Here is a 15,940-nt window from a genome sequence, read left to right as displayed (position 1 = left end):
TAAATGTACTTCAAATATTTACTATCCTCGCATCTCTCTCTCTCTCTCTATATTGTTTAATCAGGCATTCATACTGATATGAAGAAGTTTTTGCTCAGCAAAAACAAGACAACTATTAATATTTACTCATCGGTAGCATATGGTTATGAAGCCACTAAATAACGTTACAAAAAAAAAAAAAAAAAAAAACAACACAGAATGATGCAAATAATTATTTTTCCTAAAGATATATATAAAAAAAATTAAAAAAGTAACAATAATAAAATATACATCTTAAAAGAAAGAGAGAAAACAGTTTTGCTTTCTACTCCCACATCACATTATGCTTAGCTACAGATCATAAATAATTTTTATCAAACTTGCAACAAATATTAGCAAACATTAATTGTGCTATACAGTTATACAGTTACTAATAGAAAAATAGTACTATGTATATTTAATTATTCTGTGTGTGTGCTCAATGTTGGGACAACACTCTTATCTGATATTTTCTTTACACAGAAGGCATGTATACATATTAAACCAATGTACTTTTCAAGAATGCACTGCCTTTATAATCCATTAATTCCACCACTGGGATCTCCAGAAGCCACTTTTCCAAGAACAGTATTCACAAATTCTGTTGTGTTTCCAGCAACTGTAAGAAGGCCTGGAAATTTCAAACAATGATTGTAAAATATGAAAGGGGAAAAAAAGTATATCTGATTTATAGTAATTAAATAATTCTGAAAGTCTGATTTATAAAATCTAAAAATAACTAATGGGCAAAATTAACCTATACCTATTTCAAGACCCAACAGAGCAAACCATCCAATGGAAATATAAAATTCAGAGGGAGATGCACAGAATAAAATTATGTCAATAAGCATTTGTTTCAAAACGTCACCAAGTGATATACAGTAATGATTACAAGTCTCATTCAGTGTAACTATGAAAAGAAAATTTCTAATGGTAATATTAGGAAATGGTTAAAAAAAAAATTTATTTTAGGTTAATATCCAAACAAAATTCACTGTATTCAAGAGCTCTGGAAGCATGGTCAGAAAAAACTGCAGTGAGGTTAGCCTTCAATTACCACAAAACATTTTTTGGCCTGGAGAAGTTGCATTTCCACCTAAATGTGCAGTGAAGTCTTAGAATGCAATATAAATAAATTTAGTAAACTATTCTAGTCTCAGCCATTCTCAAGATAGCTGAGGCCAGAATAGTTTATATATCCACTGTAACTGCACAAATTACTGATGCCAAATTTTTGATGCTACATATGCACATACTGAAAATTACTATTCTGGATGAATCTTAATTTATCAGAGAACAGATCACAATGGGCAGATGTGGGCCCAAATCCTCAACCACCTCACTTGTGATAGCACTGCCAACCACAGGACCAGGGCTGGCCTAAACATGGGCGAAACAGACACATGCAATTCAAGAACCCTTAGGGTCAACTAAAGTAACTTGATCATAATTATTTTACTCAGTACAGTAAAACAAGTGATATAATGATCTTGAAGAAATGTTTATCAAAAACTACTGGGGCTGTGGGAGGGCAAAAGTGGATTGCCCAGATGTGGATTGTGTACATCAAGTTATACGAAAAAGTGGCATTAGGAATGTTATTGAGTTCACTGGAGAAGTGCTAATGGCAACTAATGACTGGTAAGTTTGATTTGTGTAATGGAGAAGACCATTGAGTCTGTGGTTATTGATGTAATACAGAACCATCTCAATAAGAATGTAATCCTTAAGATATCACAGCATAAATTCATGAAGGTAAGGTCTTGTTTAGTTTAGTTAATTACTATGATGAGGTCATAAAATACATGGATGAAGAAACTACTCTGACATTATATACCTATATTTTAATAAAGCTTCTGATATGGTTCTGTACCTCTATTGTATAAATGGAGCAAGTTGGGATTTACAGGAAAGATCCTTAGATGGATCAGAGGCTGGTTAGGAGACAGAAGACTCTCATAAATTGGCATACTTAAAAAGAGTGGACTGACACAGCAAGTAGGCACCTCAGAGTTACATTTCTATATTGTTGAGCAACCAAAGTTTCACCCATGAAGACAGGCAAGAGCATGTGGCCATTAATGATGCTTTCCCCCACACCATTATTCCCTCACCACCAAAACAGTATTTTTCCCATATGTAGGTGTGCCAGTACTGCATTACACATTCTATCCAAATATAACACTGAAAATTACTATTCTGGATGAATCTTGATTTGTCAGAGAACAGAACTTGACACCACCATTCAGTGTCTCGATAGTGCTGTTCTGTAAGCCGCAATAAATAGATTCTCTTGTGGGAGTGGGTTAGAGGAATGCAAACTGCAGGAAATCTGCAATCACCTAAAGTAAAGGCTTTCACTTGCCTATGGTTTAGTGAAATTGCTTCAAATGCCTTGAGATGACACTTTGAACAGAGCTAAAAACCCAGATATTATGTGGCTGACATAAATAGCTCTCCATTTCTAACAATCATCCATATGGTATTTTCTTGCCATGCTGTACAGGCCAGTGAAAGAAAATTTATCCGACAAGTTTTCACCCAGTAGGATTAAAAGTGAAAATTATCATTCAAACATATTCCTAGCAGGTGTGCAAAATTTACATGGTCTGTTTCTTTTATGTAAATATTACACACTTTGTGAAAGAGTATGTAAAAACTTATACATGGCATATGTTTCTCCAGTTTTATATAAATACATTTTGTACGAAACAATGGAAAATGTGCAACCCTTAATAAGTATATATATCAGAATTAAAATGCAACCCAGTTAGTAATACAACACAGTTTTATTAAAAATAAATACAGAATTGTAAAACTGTCATGGAATGTGATTAAAGTGCCCATCTTGTTTATGTAGACATGCATTCACTCTTTTTAATGTATTTGATGGAACTTTATGAATAATATGTTTCTCAATAGTTGCAAATGCAATTCTCAGTATTTTGCTTCAGTTCATACAGAGTATGTGGGTTGCTTGTATATAAGCCTTCTTTTTTTGTTGAGTCTCTTTTAAACAAATTTAAATTCAAAACTGCACAAAAAACCAAGGATGTACCTTTCTGTTTATATATATAAAAGCATAGTACTGTTGCTTGTTCACGTGACTTTTTTCTTTCTTTCTTTCTTTCTTTCTTTTTTTTTTTGGTCACCTGCTAGAGTTCTAATAATTAGTGGAACAACCTGCCACCTAAGACACAGAGCTTGTGTAAATTTAAGAAAGGATTGGAAATACTTGTATGAAATTGGGTGTCAGATTATTTTTAAAAAATGATTATTATTATTTTATAATTTTAAGATCAATACTAAATATCTGCATCATTTTGGCTTTATCAAAAATAATATTAGTTCTAAAATAACCTGATATCACAGAAACTTTATTTTTGGCAGATGCAAAGCAAAATATATCATAAATCACGTACCTTCATCATCAAATAGTTCATCAAGTTTTTCTTGGCATAAATGTTTTTGAGATTTCATACCAGTTTCAATTTTTTCTTTGATTATTTGCCTTGCTTCTCTTAATGTAACCATCAGTTGCCCTACATGTAAAATTTTAAAAATAAAACTTGCATATATACATTGAATAAAAATAATTAATGCTAAAGAAGAGAGGTTTTTTTAAAATGTAATGAGGTGATAACAACTGCATCACAGAGATTTAGGATTCAAAAAGAGATCAAATAAATTACTTCCTGTTCAAGAAACAGGCTGGAAGATATTGTGAAGGGTAGAAGTAAAAGAATGGAAGTCAAAGGTGTACAAAAGCCCACAGAAAGTGAGAGCAAAGAGAAGTAAGCGGAATAATAGGAGGAGGAAAAGAAACAATGACCAAAGAAAGGGAAAGCTATGAATGAGATTATGAAAAGATGTGGAGGACTATTAAAGACAGCTGATGATGTAGGTTTCTGGCTGAAAGCAAATCTCTCCTGTAGCCATCCTTTCTTTTATAATTTATGTTCCCCTTTAGTTTACTCAATCAATTTAAAGCCTTAAACACTTCAATCTAGTCTCCTTGCAGGTGACTAGTTTCCAGGCACTGAAAGTTGCAAAAAAAGAAGCTTTCTTGGTAGGAGTACCCTTTTGAGACACAAAGAGGTACTCCTACTTCTTCTTGCTTCTCTGTGCCCATTTCAAAAGATCCACATCCTTTCTAAAATAAGGCTTCCAGTATGCAGTATGCAAGGGGCAGCCAAATCATTGTTTTGTCCCTGCTCACAAAATTCCTGTATATTATTAACAGAACTCCTGTCAATAATATGATAGTAACCTGTTTGTGCCAGAGAATGCACTGGACTGTAAAATTACCCTTAGGTCTTTTTTGTTCTCCATCACCTTGAGCGTGGTAGTATCTAGCTGGTATAACTGCTACCAAAGTGTGTAGCTTGCATTTATCAATGTGAAATCTCAATTGCCACTTCGAAGCCTTTGTGCTTAATTTTCCCAGGTTTTGCCATAGTAGTATGACTTAATGCCTATCGTTAACCACTCTACATTTGGAAACTTAGTCATTAAGCACTACTGAAATATAAGTATATGATGCCAAAATTATTTCCTGCATCCATGACTCTTGTTCTCAGTTTAGTTACTAAGTTATGAACTATATTCTTGTGTGGAACCTGAATACTGGGAAAGTTTTTCTGAAATTCACTTAATAGAATTATATAGCAATTTATAAATTGCATACAAACACTCTGTTCTGTCATGAAATTATCCACATACAGCAAATATTTAGTTCCATTGTGAGTTTCTGCACATATGCAATACTTCAAAAATCCAGAACGGAACTAGTCAAAAGTGACTGTAGCAAGATGGTGTCACTTGTTTGTAATATCATCTTGATACAGTCACTTCTGATTAGTGATAAGAGGCCACAGAACCTCCTATTGCTGAAGCTGATCAAGAAAAAAATGCTGATGATTGGTGTGCCATTTACCTCCAGTGCAGTCATTTCTTCACATAGTCCTAAAAAAACCTCTTCCTTCTGGACTCCATATGGGTAATTCACCACTCCATAAATATTCACCTCTTAGAGCCACAGGACCTACACCCTAAAATATGGACCAGATATGCTAATAACATTCTGATCCTATGGAGCCATGGCACAGACAATGCAAAATTGGACAAAATTCCTGTACTTAGACATACTTTATCACAATAACCCCCTGTGAATTCTCCAACTCTGTTTACAAGAAACCTGATGGCATAGTTATTTTATATATTTCAAGTCATCCTACCCTTTCTCCACCAGGAATAGGTGTCATTAAAACATTTTTCTTCAGAGTCCACAAAAACTGCAGTAGTAAGTCTTACAATCAAGCTTTATATCACATCAGAAAAATAGCCACAAGAAATATCCTTATCCTAAGAAAGATTGAAAACAATAGCAAGAAAAAAAAAAAAAAAAATAAATAACTATTCTCCTTGACTGAGGAATAATTATTACTATAACGCGGCAATCTTTATCAGTTTACATAACATTTTGCCATTTAATAATATACTCTGAGAAAGTCAATTGATTTCTTGCTTGAGACACAAAATAACAAAGGTTGCTAAGTTTAATTTTTGTTGGCATTAGTATTAGGATTAGTCATATGGGGAAAGGAAGCCTTAGGCTTTTCGCTGCACAGAAAAAAAAAAGTAAATGACAAAATAAACTGCTTATCTGACTCCCTCCTCACATGGTGTCTATCTGGGTGAACTCTGAATTTCCCCAAGCTGTCAGCCTCAACTACCTATGGTGGTAACTGATTTCAGTTATTAATAACTCACTGTCTCAAAGAAAACTTTCTTCAATCCAGTCCTCCCCACTCCTGTAATTTGAATTTATAGCATCTAGCTCTTGAATCATTTATAACAGTGAAAATTTCACTTGTGTTTATTTTACTCTCAGTCTTATCCACCTCAATCAAGTTTCCTCTAAGGTGTCTAGTTTCCAACTCTGGATTCCACATATTTGAAGTCTATCAAAGATGGACAACCAGGTGTATTGTCCATCTCTGAACCCTTTCAAGAAGCATGTCTTTTTTTTTCTTAGGTGTGGTTTCTATACTTGAACATAGTATTCCAAGTAATCTAACAACTGCCTTACAATTATCCTACAACTGGCTTAGTAGTGGAAAATAAAAAACACCTGGGGTAAACTGTGTAGTCAGATAAGAAGTTCTACAAGCAGTTCAGACAGGCTTCCAGGACAGCTCATAGGGTTTTGTCAATGATATACAGGAACTTTGCAAGAAGGGATAAGGAGGTGATTATCGGTTTTTACAAGGTCATGATTAGGCCACATCTTGGGTATGATACACAGGTCTGGAGACCTCATTTTAGGAAGTATGTAGATCTGCTGGAATGGTTGCAGAGAAGGGCAACGAGATTGGTGAAGGGACCAAAAGGATCCTCTTACCAAGGAAGGCTTCAGTTCTGCAAATTATGGAATCTGGAGAGTAGGCACCTGCGAGGAAATGTGATTGAGGTGCTTAAGGCCTTGAATGAGCTGAGTAAGCTAAAATGTTGATGGCATTTTTCCTTCTTGCTCAGACAACACATACATGAGGGGGAGCACAAATTCAAACTGAGGAAAGATGGTTGCAAAACAGATGTTTGCAAGTGGGTAGGTTTAATAAATTTAAGGAAGAACTACACAAATTCTTGGAGGGGATAGACGGGCAAGGTGGATGTTTTTTTTTTTTTTTTTTTTTTTGTTTATATATATATATATATATATATATATGCTTGATGCTCTATAAGCTTGCTTTCTTGCATCATTTCCCACTCATAATACAAATACTCATCACATCTAAAAATCAAAATTTTTAGATGACTAGCCTGGTGTCTGGTGACAACAGTCAGACAAAACTGGCAACTTTAGCCACACCGCAACTTTGAAAACACTGATTTCATATACTGCATCAAACAATTTTACAACTATTTTGTTTATTTTGTATTGCCACTAAAAACTAACTGGGAGGGGCCAGTTAGTCATAAAAACAGATTATCATAACAGTCTTATTTATTAAACAAATGACCTATTAACCCTTTCGTGAATTCGAAATGCTGGTTAGGACAAGTAATGCTAACATAATAGGGCAAAAAGGAAACGTGGTGCCACCTGGAGATAGGAGATGATTACTTTCAGTACAGTATGTACAATGCATTTAGGAATGATAGGGCAGATAGAAGGGATGATTGGGTCATTCTTATCAAAAGCAGCCTTAGCGCGATGAAAGCTTTCCCAGATTCAGATGTTTCGTATGCTAGTATAGAATCTGTATGGTGTGAGATAGTTGGAAGCAAAGGTATAATGAGTGTGGGAGTAATCTACAGGCCAGGTGATTGAGAAGATTATGATGAGCCTCTACATGCAAATGGAATGGGCAAGTGTGAATGTCTTATTATGGGTGATTTTAATTTGCCTCCAATTTATTGGAGCAAATGGGAAGGAAACTTCACAAGGGGGACAAAATTTTTAAATCAACTAGATGATTGTTATTTGCATCAACATGTCAGGGAAAGTGCTAGGGAAAAGAATATTACAGACCTGATAATCACCCATGAACCAGATGACATAATAGGGACCAGTACAGGAACCGGTAGCAGGAAGTGATCACTGAGTTCTACGTTGGACAATGAAGAGGGAGGTAGCAGTAGTAAAAGGCAAAGGAAAGGAAATTACAACGGCTTAAGGTGCTATCCAGGGGCTCATCTGATGAGCATGGGCTTGGCACACCCAGGGTTCTGAGCTGGATATCATCATTCTTCTTTTTCTTGATGATTCCCTTCTACTTCTCTCTCTCTCTCACTCTCTCTCTCTTGGGATAATTCAGAAATTTTTTTTTTTTTTTTTGCCTGGTGCAGCATAAGACTCAGGCTTCCTTGCACCATATGGCTAATAATAAGTGGCCTCTTTAACTGGGTAGATATCTCACAGAGAGCAAATACAATTGAATCATGATATAGCTTTAAAACATTAAACATAGAAGCCTTGAACACGTATGTACCATTCAAAAAATACTCCACAAGGATGATTCCAAGTTGAATGAATATTGAAGTTGCCAGATTACTTGAGCAGAAAGAGATTGCATGGAAAAGTTACAGAGCAATAAAAAGTACTGAAGTCTATAACAGCTACAAATTGATCTGTAATAGTGCCACAGAAAAGGTTAGGCTGGCAAAGGCAGATTATGAGAAATCACTGGCAAAGAGTGGGGATAAGGAATTCTTCACATATATAAATGCAAAGAAGAGATGGATAAACCAAATCAGACCCTTATGTAATGGATGTGGGATAGTATTAGATACTGCAGCTGATGTTGCAGATGAACTCAGTTACTTTGCATTGATATTTATGGAAGAAAAACCTTTTATATCAATGAGAAATTATGGGAGTGAAGTTGAAAAATATGTAATTAATGATACTGAAATTTAACATGATTATTTAATGAAAAAACTTTCAAGCCTACAAGCAAGTAAGGCTACTTGGGTTGATAGCATATACCATGTAATGTTAAGGGAAGAGGCAAGTGAGTGCGAACAATTGAAGCTAATTATGAGAGCATCACTGGACTCAGAAGAGTTGTAGGGAAAATAACGGAAGTAATAATATCACAGAGCTACGTTGGAGATGTGGTTGAAAATGAGGTACTCATTTCAGATGACGAGCTAAAAGCTACTGCCTTCTGTAACCACTTTATATCAAGTGCGAATAACCTCTTTCAAGACGAACTTGACTTCAGAGACAATGAAATGAATCTGCCAAGTACTCAAATCAGAAACTTTTTTTTTTTCTCGCTCCCCTCTCCGATCAAGAGATTTTAGAGGCAGGGAATCAATTGAAAGAAAAGGGAGCCCATGGCTTTGATGAAATATCTCCTTCTCTTCTGAAAAAGGTCTTTAGCCCAATTCTTACGACACTGAAGTATATATTCAATCTCTCTCTCTCTCTCTTTTCAATCTGGTAAATTCCCTTCTCAATTCAAAAAAAAGCAATTAACATCCGTGTTCCAAAGGGAAATCGTTGTAACTCTATCAACAACTTTCACCCAATAGCTCTACTATCAGTTTTTGCAAAATTATTCAAAAAAAAATTCTTCATAGCAGACTCATGGGTTTTCTTGAAGAAAATCAGCTCATCCATCAACAACAGTAAGCCTATCGCTCTAAAAGATCCACTGACCTTGCAATTGTTGACTTCTGCTCAAGGATTATTGATAGTCTTGAAAAGTGTCAATATGCTATAGCACTGTTTCTTGACTTATCTAAAGCTCTTGATTGCATAAACCATAATATTCTACTTAACAAACTCAATAATCTTGGCTTGAGAGGGAAAATTAACTTTCTTCTTGAAGACTACCTTACTGATCGGCTGTTTGTCGTAAGAACAAATCACTCATACTCCGACATCTGTTATTTCTCCAGGAGAGTACCTCAAGGCTCACTTCTTGGACCTATCCTATTTGTTCGTTACATTGATGAATTTCTCTCTCTTCTTCCATCTTCTCACCTAGTAGCACATGCCAATGATATTTCCATCCTAATCACAGATAAAGACTCTTATCAGCTTCAACTCAAAATCTCGGCTTTGCTCTCTGTGATGCATAGTTGGTTTCAAAAGAATCAGCTTATACCGAATCCAGAAAAATCAAAATACATGGTGTTTAGAACAAAAAACAATCCACTAAATATTGATTTAGACATAACATACAAAGAAAAACAACTTGAAAGGGTGAATGAAACCAAGTTTTTCGGAATCTGGCTAGATGATAAGCTAAGTTGGACAAAAGAAATGGTGCTCGCCAATTCAGCTGCAACTCACTTATGGAATCATCTCATGGGGTACCGGCCATGAAAACCTTGCGAGAATCAACTCCATTCTCGATTGATGCGTTCGTTCAATTTTAGGCCTTCTCTGGAACGCATTGGTTAGTTTGAGATACAAGGAAGTGAGACTCCTCAGCATCTACCAACTGCTACAGAGAGACGAGGCAGTCTTTGTTTACAATACATTGAAGACACCAGAGTTACCCAGCCCCTCTCTTCAGATCCTTTTCCATAACCACAGAAGAAATATCATACAATCTAAGAAATGAAGCCAACCTGAAGATTCCGCTTTTCAGAAAGGCCATTGGTCAGAAAAGTATAAAATAGAGGGGTGCTAAAACCTGGAACAAACTTCCTGCAAAAATGTCACTTCACTAAATCAATTCAAGAAACTACTAACTGAACACATCACCAGGGATGTCTGATTCAAATTACTTTCCATTCAACTCCTGGATTTTAAAAACACCAACATGGAAATAATATACAAATGTTAAAGGAAGCAGTTGGCAAATAGTTTGTAAATTTCTGTGCAGACATTTCATCATTTTTCTTTTCTCTCATTTAATTGTAGAAATGTTCACAATGATATTACAAGTAGTGATGCTTTTCGAAGTCTTCTGTAAAGAAATGTGCAAAAAACTCCAATTTATTTATGTCTTTTCTGTTGAACATTACCTGTACAATTTCAGAATTGTATATTTTTCAATTGTATATTTGTAGATTCGTTTTTTACATCCTCTAAAAAGCCATTGGCTTTTTAGGGGGTGTTCTTCCTCCCTTTTTGCTATCTTCCAAAAATATGTAACATAAAATAGGGATAAATAAATTATTATTAATGTTCAAGGGTAGAATTCAGTAATTTAGATAGAAGTTTAGATAGAATTTAGATAGAAATGGAATTCTGAAGAATATGCAGCATGGTTTTGTAAACGGAAAATCATGTTTAACAAATCTTTTAGCTATTTTGACAGGGTCACTCAAGAGCTGGATTTAGGGAATAATTTCGACATTGTTTATTTAGGTTTCAGCAAAGCATTTGACTCAGTCCCACATGAGCAGTTACTTTATAAGCTGGAATCACAGGAAAAATCTTTTCCTATGATTTTTCCTTTCACAGGAAAAATCTTTAGATGGATAGCAGGATGGCTTCAGAGCAGGAGGCAGAGGGTTGTGATAAATGGTCATTCCACAGATTGGGTTGATGTAAAGAAATGGGGTTCCCCAAGGATCAGTATTAGGACCACTGTTGTTTTTGATTTTCATAAATGACATCGATGAAGGGATAGAGAGCGTGATGTCTAAATTTGCAGATTATGTAAAGATGGGTAGAGTAGTTAATGATTGCTGCCAAGCAGAGCTTCTTCAGAGTGACCTAGATAGACTTCAGGGATGGTCAAAAGTGACCATCCTTCATTGAGTAATTAAAGCTTTGCTTTAATCCAGCAAAGTGCAAGGTCTCACACCTGGGGAATAGTAATCCCAAAATAAATTATACACTTGGTGGAGTTGAACTAAAGTCAGTAGTGGAAGAAAGGGACTTGGGAGTTATGATACAGTCAGACAAGAAGTTCTCTGAGCATTGTAGACAGGTTGCTAGGAAAGCACATGGTGTCCTATCGATGATTTGTTGAACATTTGCTAGTAGAGATAAGAATATCAATCCCATTATACAAGGCTATTGTTAGACCACACTTTGAATACAGTAATACCCCGAAGTTACGCGATAGGTGGGTCCGACGAAAATCGCGTAAGTCGAATTCGCGTAAGTCGGGGTACAACTTTGCATATAAATACATATAAATTTTGCTTAATTGGGACCAAGGACTAACAAAAACACTAATTTAGAAGAAAAATATTAATAAAATTGCAGTTCTTTATACATATTAATACAAAATATGTATTAAAAAAACAAATGACTTACGTTAAAAAGTTATTTCGATGTCGATGGCTTCATAAAATCTAACAAATTCGTCTGACGACACAGCGCGTTCTTTTTTTCACGCAGAATTTCTTCGTAGCAAGCTAATAATTTTTTTATTCCTTGCTTTGTAGCTATAACGCGTTCTTCGTTGGAGTCTATGTTTTCTAAAATTTTTAAGCCCTTTACAATTGAGCCCTTTTCAATTTTCAACCTGTCAAGTTTGCAATTGTCATGTGCTTTTCGCCGTTGCTTCATTTAGGCCTGTAGCACGTGCAATATCACATGGTCTTTCATTTCGCTCAAAGCGTTTCACAATTTCATATTTTTTCTCTATCGACAGAGGCGGACTGGCCATAAGCTTTACCGGGGAAACCCCGGTGGGCCAGTGTGATTTTGGCCATAAACCATAGTGTGAGGCCACTATAAATTTTCCCGGGTAAGAATTTTTGATCCAGTCCGCCTCTGTTTATCGATAATTGCTTTTCTTTTTCTCTCTGAATCTGCAGTGTCTTCACCAGGACGCTTCCTTTTCACACCTTTTAATTAAGTATTTTACTCATTTTTAGGGAATAAAGCACAATTACAAAACGAGGAGGCACGCTTGATACGCATAAACAAAGCTGCGCGCATGTAGCAACTGAATAAACAACACCATAAAGGCAGAGATACACTATTAACACCTCACATTTCGAGGGGTTACTACCATAAAACAATAAAAATCCAGTTGCGTTTCTGCTAGTGAAATCTGTTATAAACTGGTAGTAAACTCGATCTAATTGCATTTGCGATTATACCGATAGCTAGAATTGTGTTGGTTTTTACGTTATTATGGTGAAATGTGTTTCCCCTTCACTGATATAAAAAACATAAAAGCAGCAAAGTTGAATTTTGTTAATCTTTCGCTCTCAATCTCCGCCGTCGCACCGTATATCGATAACATATGAAAAACGACCTTGAAGATAGTGGGCGGCAGCGTTGCCAAACGAAAAAATCAAGAACCGCGTAACTCCGAGTTCGCGTAAGTCGGGGTATTACTGTACTGCGTTCAAGTATGGAGACTGTGCCTAAAAAAACAGACATTGAGCTTCTTGAAAGGATCCAGATGTGAGTAACTTGCTTAGTGAGATTGGCAAAAGTCCCTATGAGGAAAAACTGAATTTGTGGTGGGTTACACAGCTTGGAAACTAGACACTATTGAGAAGACTTGATTGAGGTGTTTAAGGCTCTGAGAAGCATAAGCAAAATGAATGAGGACAAAATTTTCACAGTTATAAATGATTCTAGAACTAGGGGCCATAAATTCAAGTTACAGGGAGAGAAGTTTAGACTGGATCGCAGGAAGTTTTATTTTAGCAAGCGAGTTATAAATTACTTCAATAATTTACATACATGGGTAGTAGAGGCTGACAGTTTGGGAAAATTCAAAGGTCAGCTGGATAGTCATCTACGGGAGGAGGGAAACGCACAGGTTGTGTATTTCCTTTTCTTTTATTATTTATTTAATTTTTTTTATTATTTTACCCTTTTTTTTTCTTTTTGGCTGGTGCAGCATAAGCCTTAGGCTTCCTCGCACCATATGGCCATTACTAATACTAATCTTTGACTAGGCCATCTGTTCCAAAATATTGCAATATCAGGGCATCTAAATGCAGAGTTAAGTTTTGCATTATTTACACAGTAAATAATGCAAAAATGCAAATCTTGCCAGCCCCAAAAACAGTTTTACAGGACAGGACAGGATAGTAAAAAAGTCAGCATTTTAAAATCAGGAAATATTAAATAAGATGGCACTCATATCAACAATCATATTTGTCTTTAAAAATTCTATGCAAAAATAAAGGGTGATATTTCTCCCGGTTTTTAAGATTCTCTCAGCCCCAAAAACAGTTTACAGGACAGGATAGTCCTGTAAACTGTAAACTGTAATCTTAAAAACTGGGAGAAATATCGCCCTTTATTTTTGCATAGAATTTTTAAAGACAAATGTGACTGTTGATATGAGTGCCATCTTATTTAATATTTCCTGATTTTAAAATGCTGACTTTTTTTAAAAAATATGTTGGATTTTAAAAAATTCTAGGTTATAAAGGGCCAGATTTTACAGAGTTTGCTATATATTTATATTCACAACAAATCAGATGTAGCAAGAGTTATAGTTTCAATGGCATTTAGGTGATTTTTTAACTGTATTTAATTCATCATCATCATCAGCCATTTTCAATCCACTGCAGTATGAAGGCCTCTCCAGCAACTTTCCAGTTCCTTCTGTTTTGAGCACTGGCAATCCATTCACTACCGACAAACTCATGAATTTCATCTATCCATCTCCGCCTTTGTCTTTCAGGTTTTCTTCTAGCTCCTCTTGGGTACCATTCTGTTATTTTCTTAATCCATCTGTCATCATGTCTTCGAGCTATGTGTCCTGTCCAAAACCATTTCAGTTCTTTAGTTTTGACAAGAATGTCCTTTACTTGAGTTTGCTGCCTAATTCATGTGTTTCTCTTCTTATCTAACAGTCTGATTCCCAATATAATTCGTTCCGTTATTCGCTGTGTAGTTCTCAGCTTCTCTTCCATTCTTTTGGTGAGTGCCCAAGTTTCACTTCCATAAGTCATGGTGGGGAGTACACATTGGTTCATTATTTTACATTTCAGACAAACTGGGATATTGCTCTTCAGTATGTGACTATATTTCCTGAATGCTATCCATCCAAAATTTATTCTTCTCTTGACTTCCAGCCATTTATCATTATTACAGCTAATAATCTGTCCCAGATAAGTATATGACTCCACCTTTTCAATTACTGCTCCTTCAATCATTATTTCCCTTGCTGTGGCATACTTGTTCATCATTACTTTTGTTTTTTAGCCATATTCATCTTTAGTCCAAAATCCTTACTAACTGTGCATAACTGATTAAGATTTCCTCTGATTCTTTGGGATCGTGGCTTATGACCACAATATCATCTGCAAATCGTAAATGGTTTAGGTACTCTCCATTCACATTGACTCCTTTCTGCGACCAGTCTAATCTTCTGAAAGTTTCCTCAAGGGCAGCAGTAAACAGCTTCGGAGATATTGTGTCTCCTTGTCAAACTCCTTTCTCTTTAAATTTCCTACTGTCTTTGTCTAGTCTAATAAAGGAGGTAGTATTCTCATATATTTTCTTCAAAATCATAATATGTGGGGTATCTATGCCTTGTCTTTCCAGTGCCTGAAACATTGCCTTATGCTGTATGGAGTCAAATGCCTTTTCATAATCCACAAATGCCAGGCATAATGGTGTTTTGTATTCATTTGCTTTCTTCATTAGCTGTGATATTACATGAAGGTGATCCATAGTTGAGAATCCTGTCCTAAAGCCATCTTGCTCTTTCAGTTGATTCTCATCAAGTATTCTTTCTAAGTATTTAATTATATCTACTCATATCCAGCTATGGAATACAGGTAGAGATGGACTGACCAATTCCTTCAGTTTAGGTCTGACATCTTGCAGCTACATATTTCCAAGATGATCAGCTATGTGTTTTGCTTACATTATAATTTTATACAGCTTACATTCATAACCAAATTTAATCTTTCATCTTTATATTTCTTTAACCAACTTTATCAAGACTGATAACAGGATTTAAGATAGAATCCTGAAAAGATGCCACTGATGGTGTAGATGTACTGTGTGAGAAGTTGCTTACCTTGTAAGCTCTGAACACAATACCGTCACTTTAATAACTGTAAATGTTAAAAACAAAATTAAGCAATAATATTTTATCCATTATATAACAAAATAAATTATGGAGATAACTTACCATGTTCTTGCTGCAATCCATATAACTTAAGCTTATTAGCCTCATGCTGAGCTTTCTTTTTTAGTCGGCATGCCCTGCAACAAACAAGATGACAATTGCAATTTTTAATTAGCAACTGCTACAGGACTGCAATTGAAGAACAATTTCAGAAAAATGAAATTTAATTTTGTTTTTTTAATTACTAATTATTGTAACAGCATGTTTTTTCTTTTTTTATTGCAAATGTAGAGTAGTTTTTTTTATGGCTTAAAAACAGGGCTTTTGTTAGCCAGTGTGGCAAGCCAGATCCAAACACCACTGATAGAATTACTTCTATGAGAAAATGTGTTCTGAACAATTGACTTAATGAAAAAATTTTTGGAAAAATTTTAGTAAGCTGG

The 15,940-nt window shown here is 35.4% G+C and overlaps 1 protein-coding gene across 1 annotated transcript in view; it reads right to left on the bottom strand.

Moving 5' to 3' along the window:
* Nucleotides 1-492: 492 nt before the first annotated feature.
* LOC150087412 (uncharacterized) overlaps nucleotides 493-15,940 on the bottom strand; it is a 215,134-nt gene continuing 199,686 nt past the window's right edge. The window contains exons 5-7 of the mRNA XM_090372052.1: nucleotides 15,561-15,634; nucleotides 3,441-3,560; nucleotides 493-649 (exon numbers count right to left, since the gene is read on the bottom strand). Coding sequence (XP_090228178.1) covers nucleotides 552-649; nucleotides 3,441-3,560; nucleotides 15,561-15,634 — 292 coding nt within the window. The 3' untranslated portion in view covers nucleotides 493-551. The remainder of the gene's footprint in view (nucleotides 650-3,440; nucleotides 3,561-15,560; nucleotides 15,635-15,940) is intronic.

Source organism: Mastigoproctus giganteus, chromosome 4 (genome assembly GCF_048544385.1).
Source record: "Mastigoproctus giganteus isolate SK-2022 chromosome 4, ASM4854438v1, whole genome shotgun sequence".
Lineage (NCBI taxonomy): Eukaryota > Metazoa > Arthropoda > Arachnida > Uropygi > Thelyphonidae > Mastigoproctus > Mastigoproctus giganteus.
Note: the sequence above shows the minus strand (reverse complement) of the source record. Positions and strands in the feature narration are given on the sequence as shown.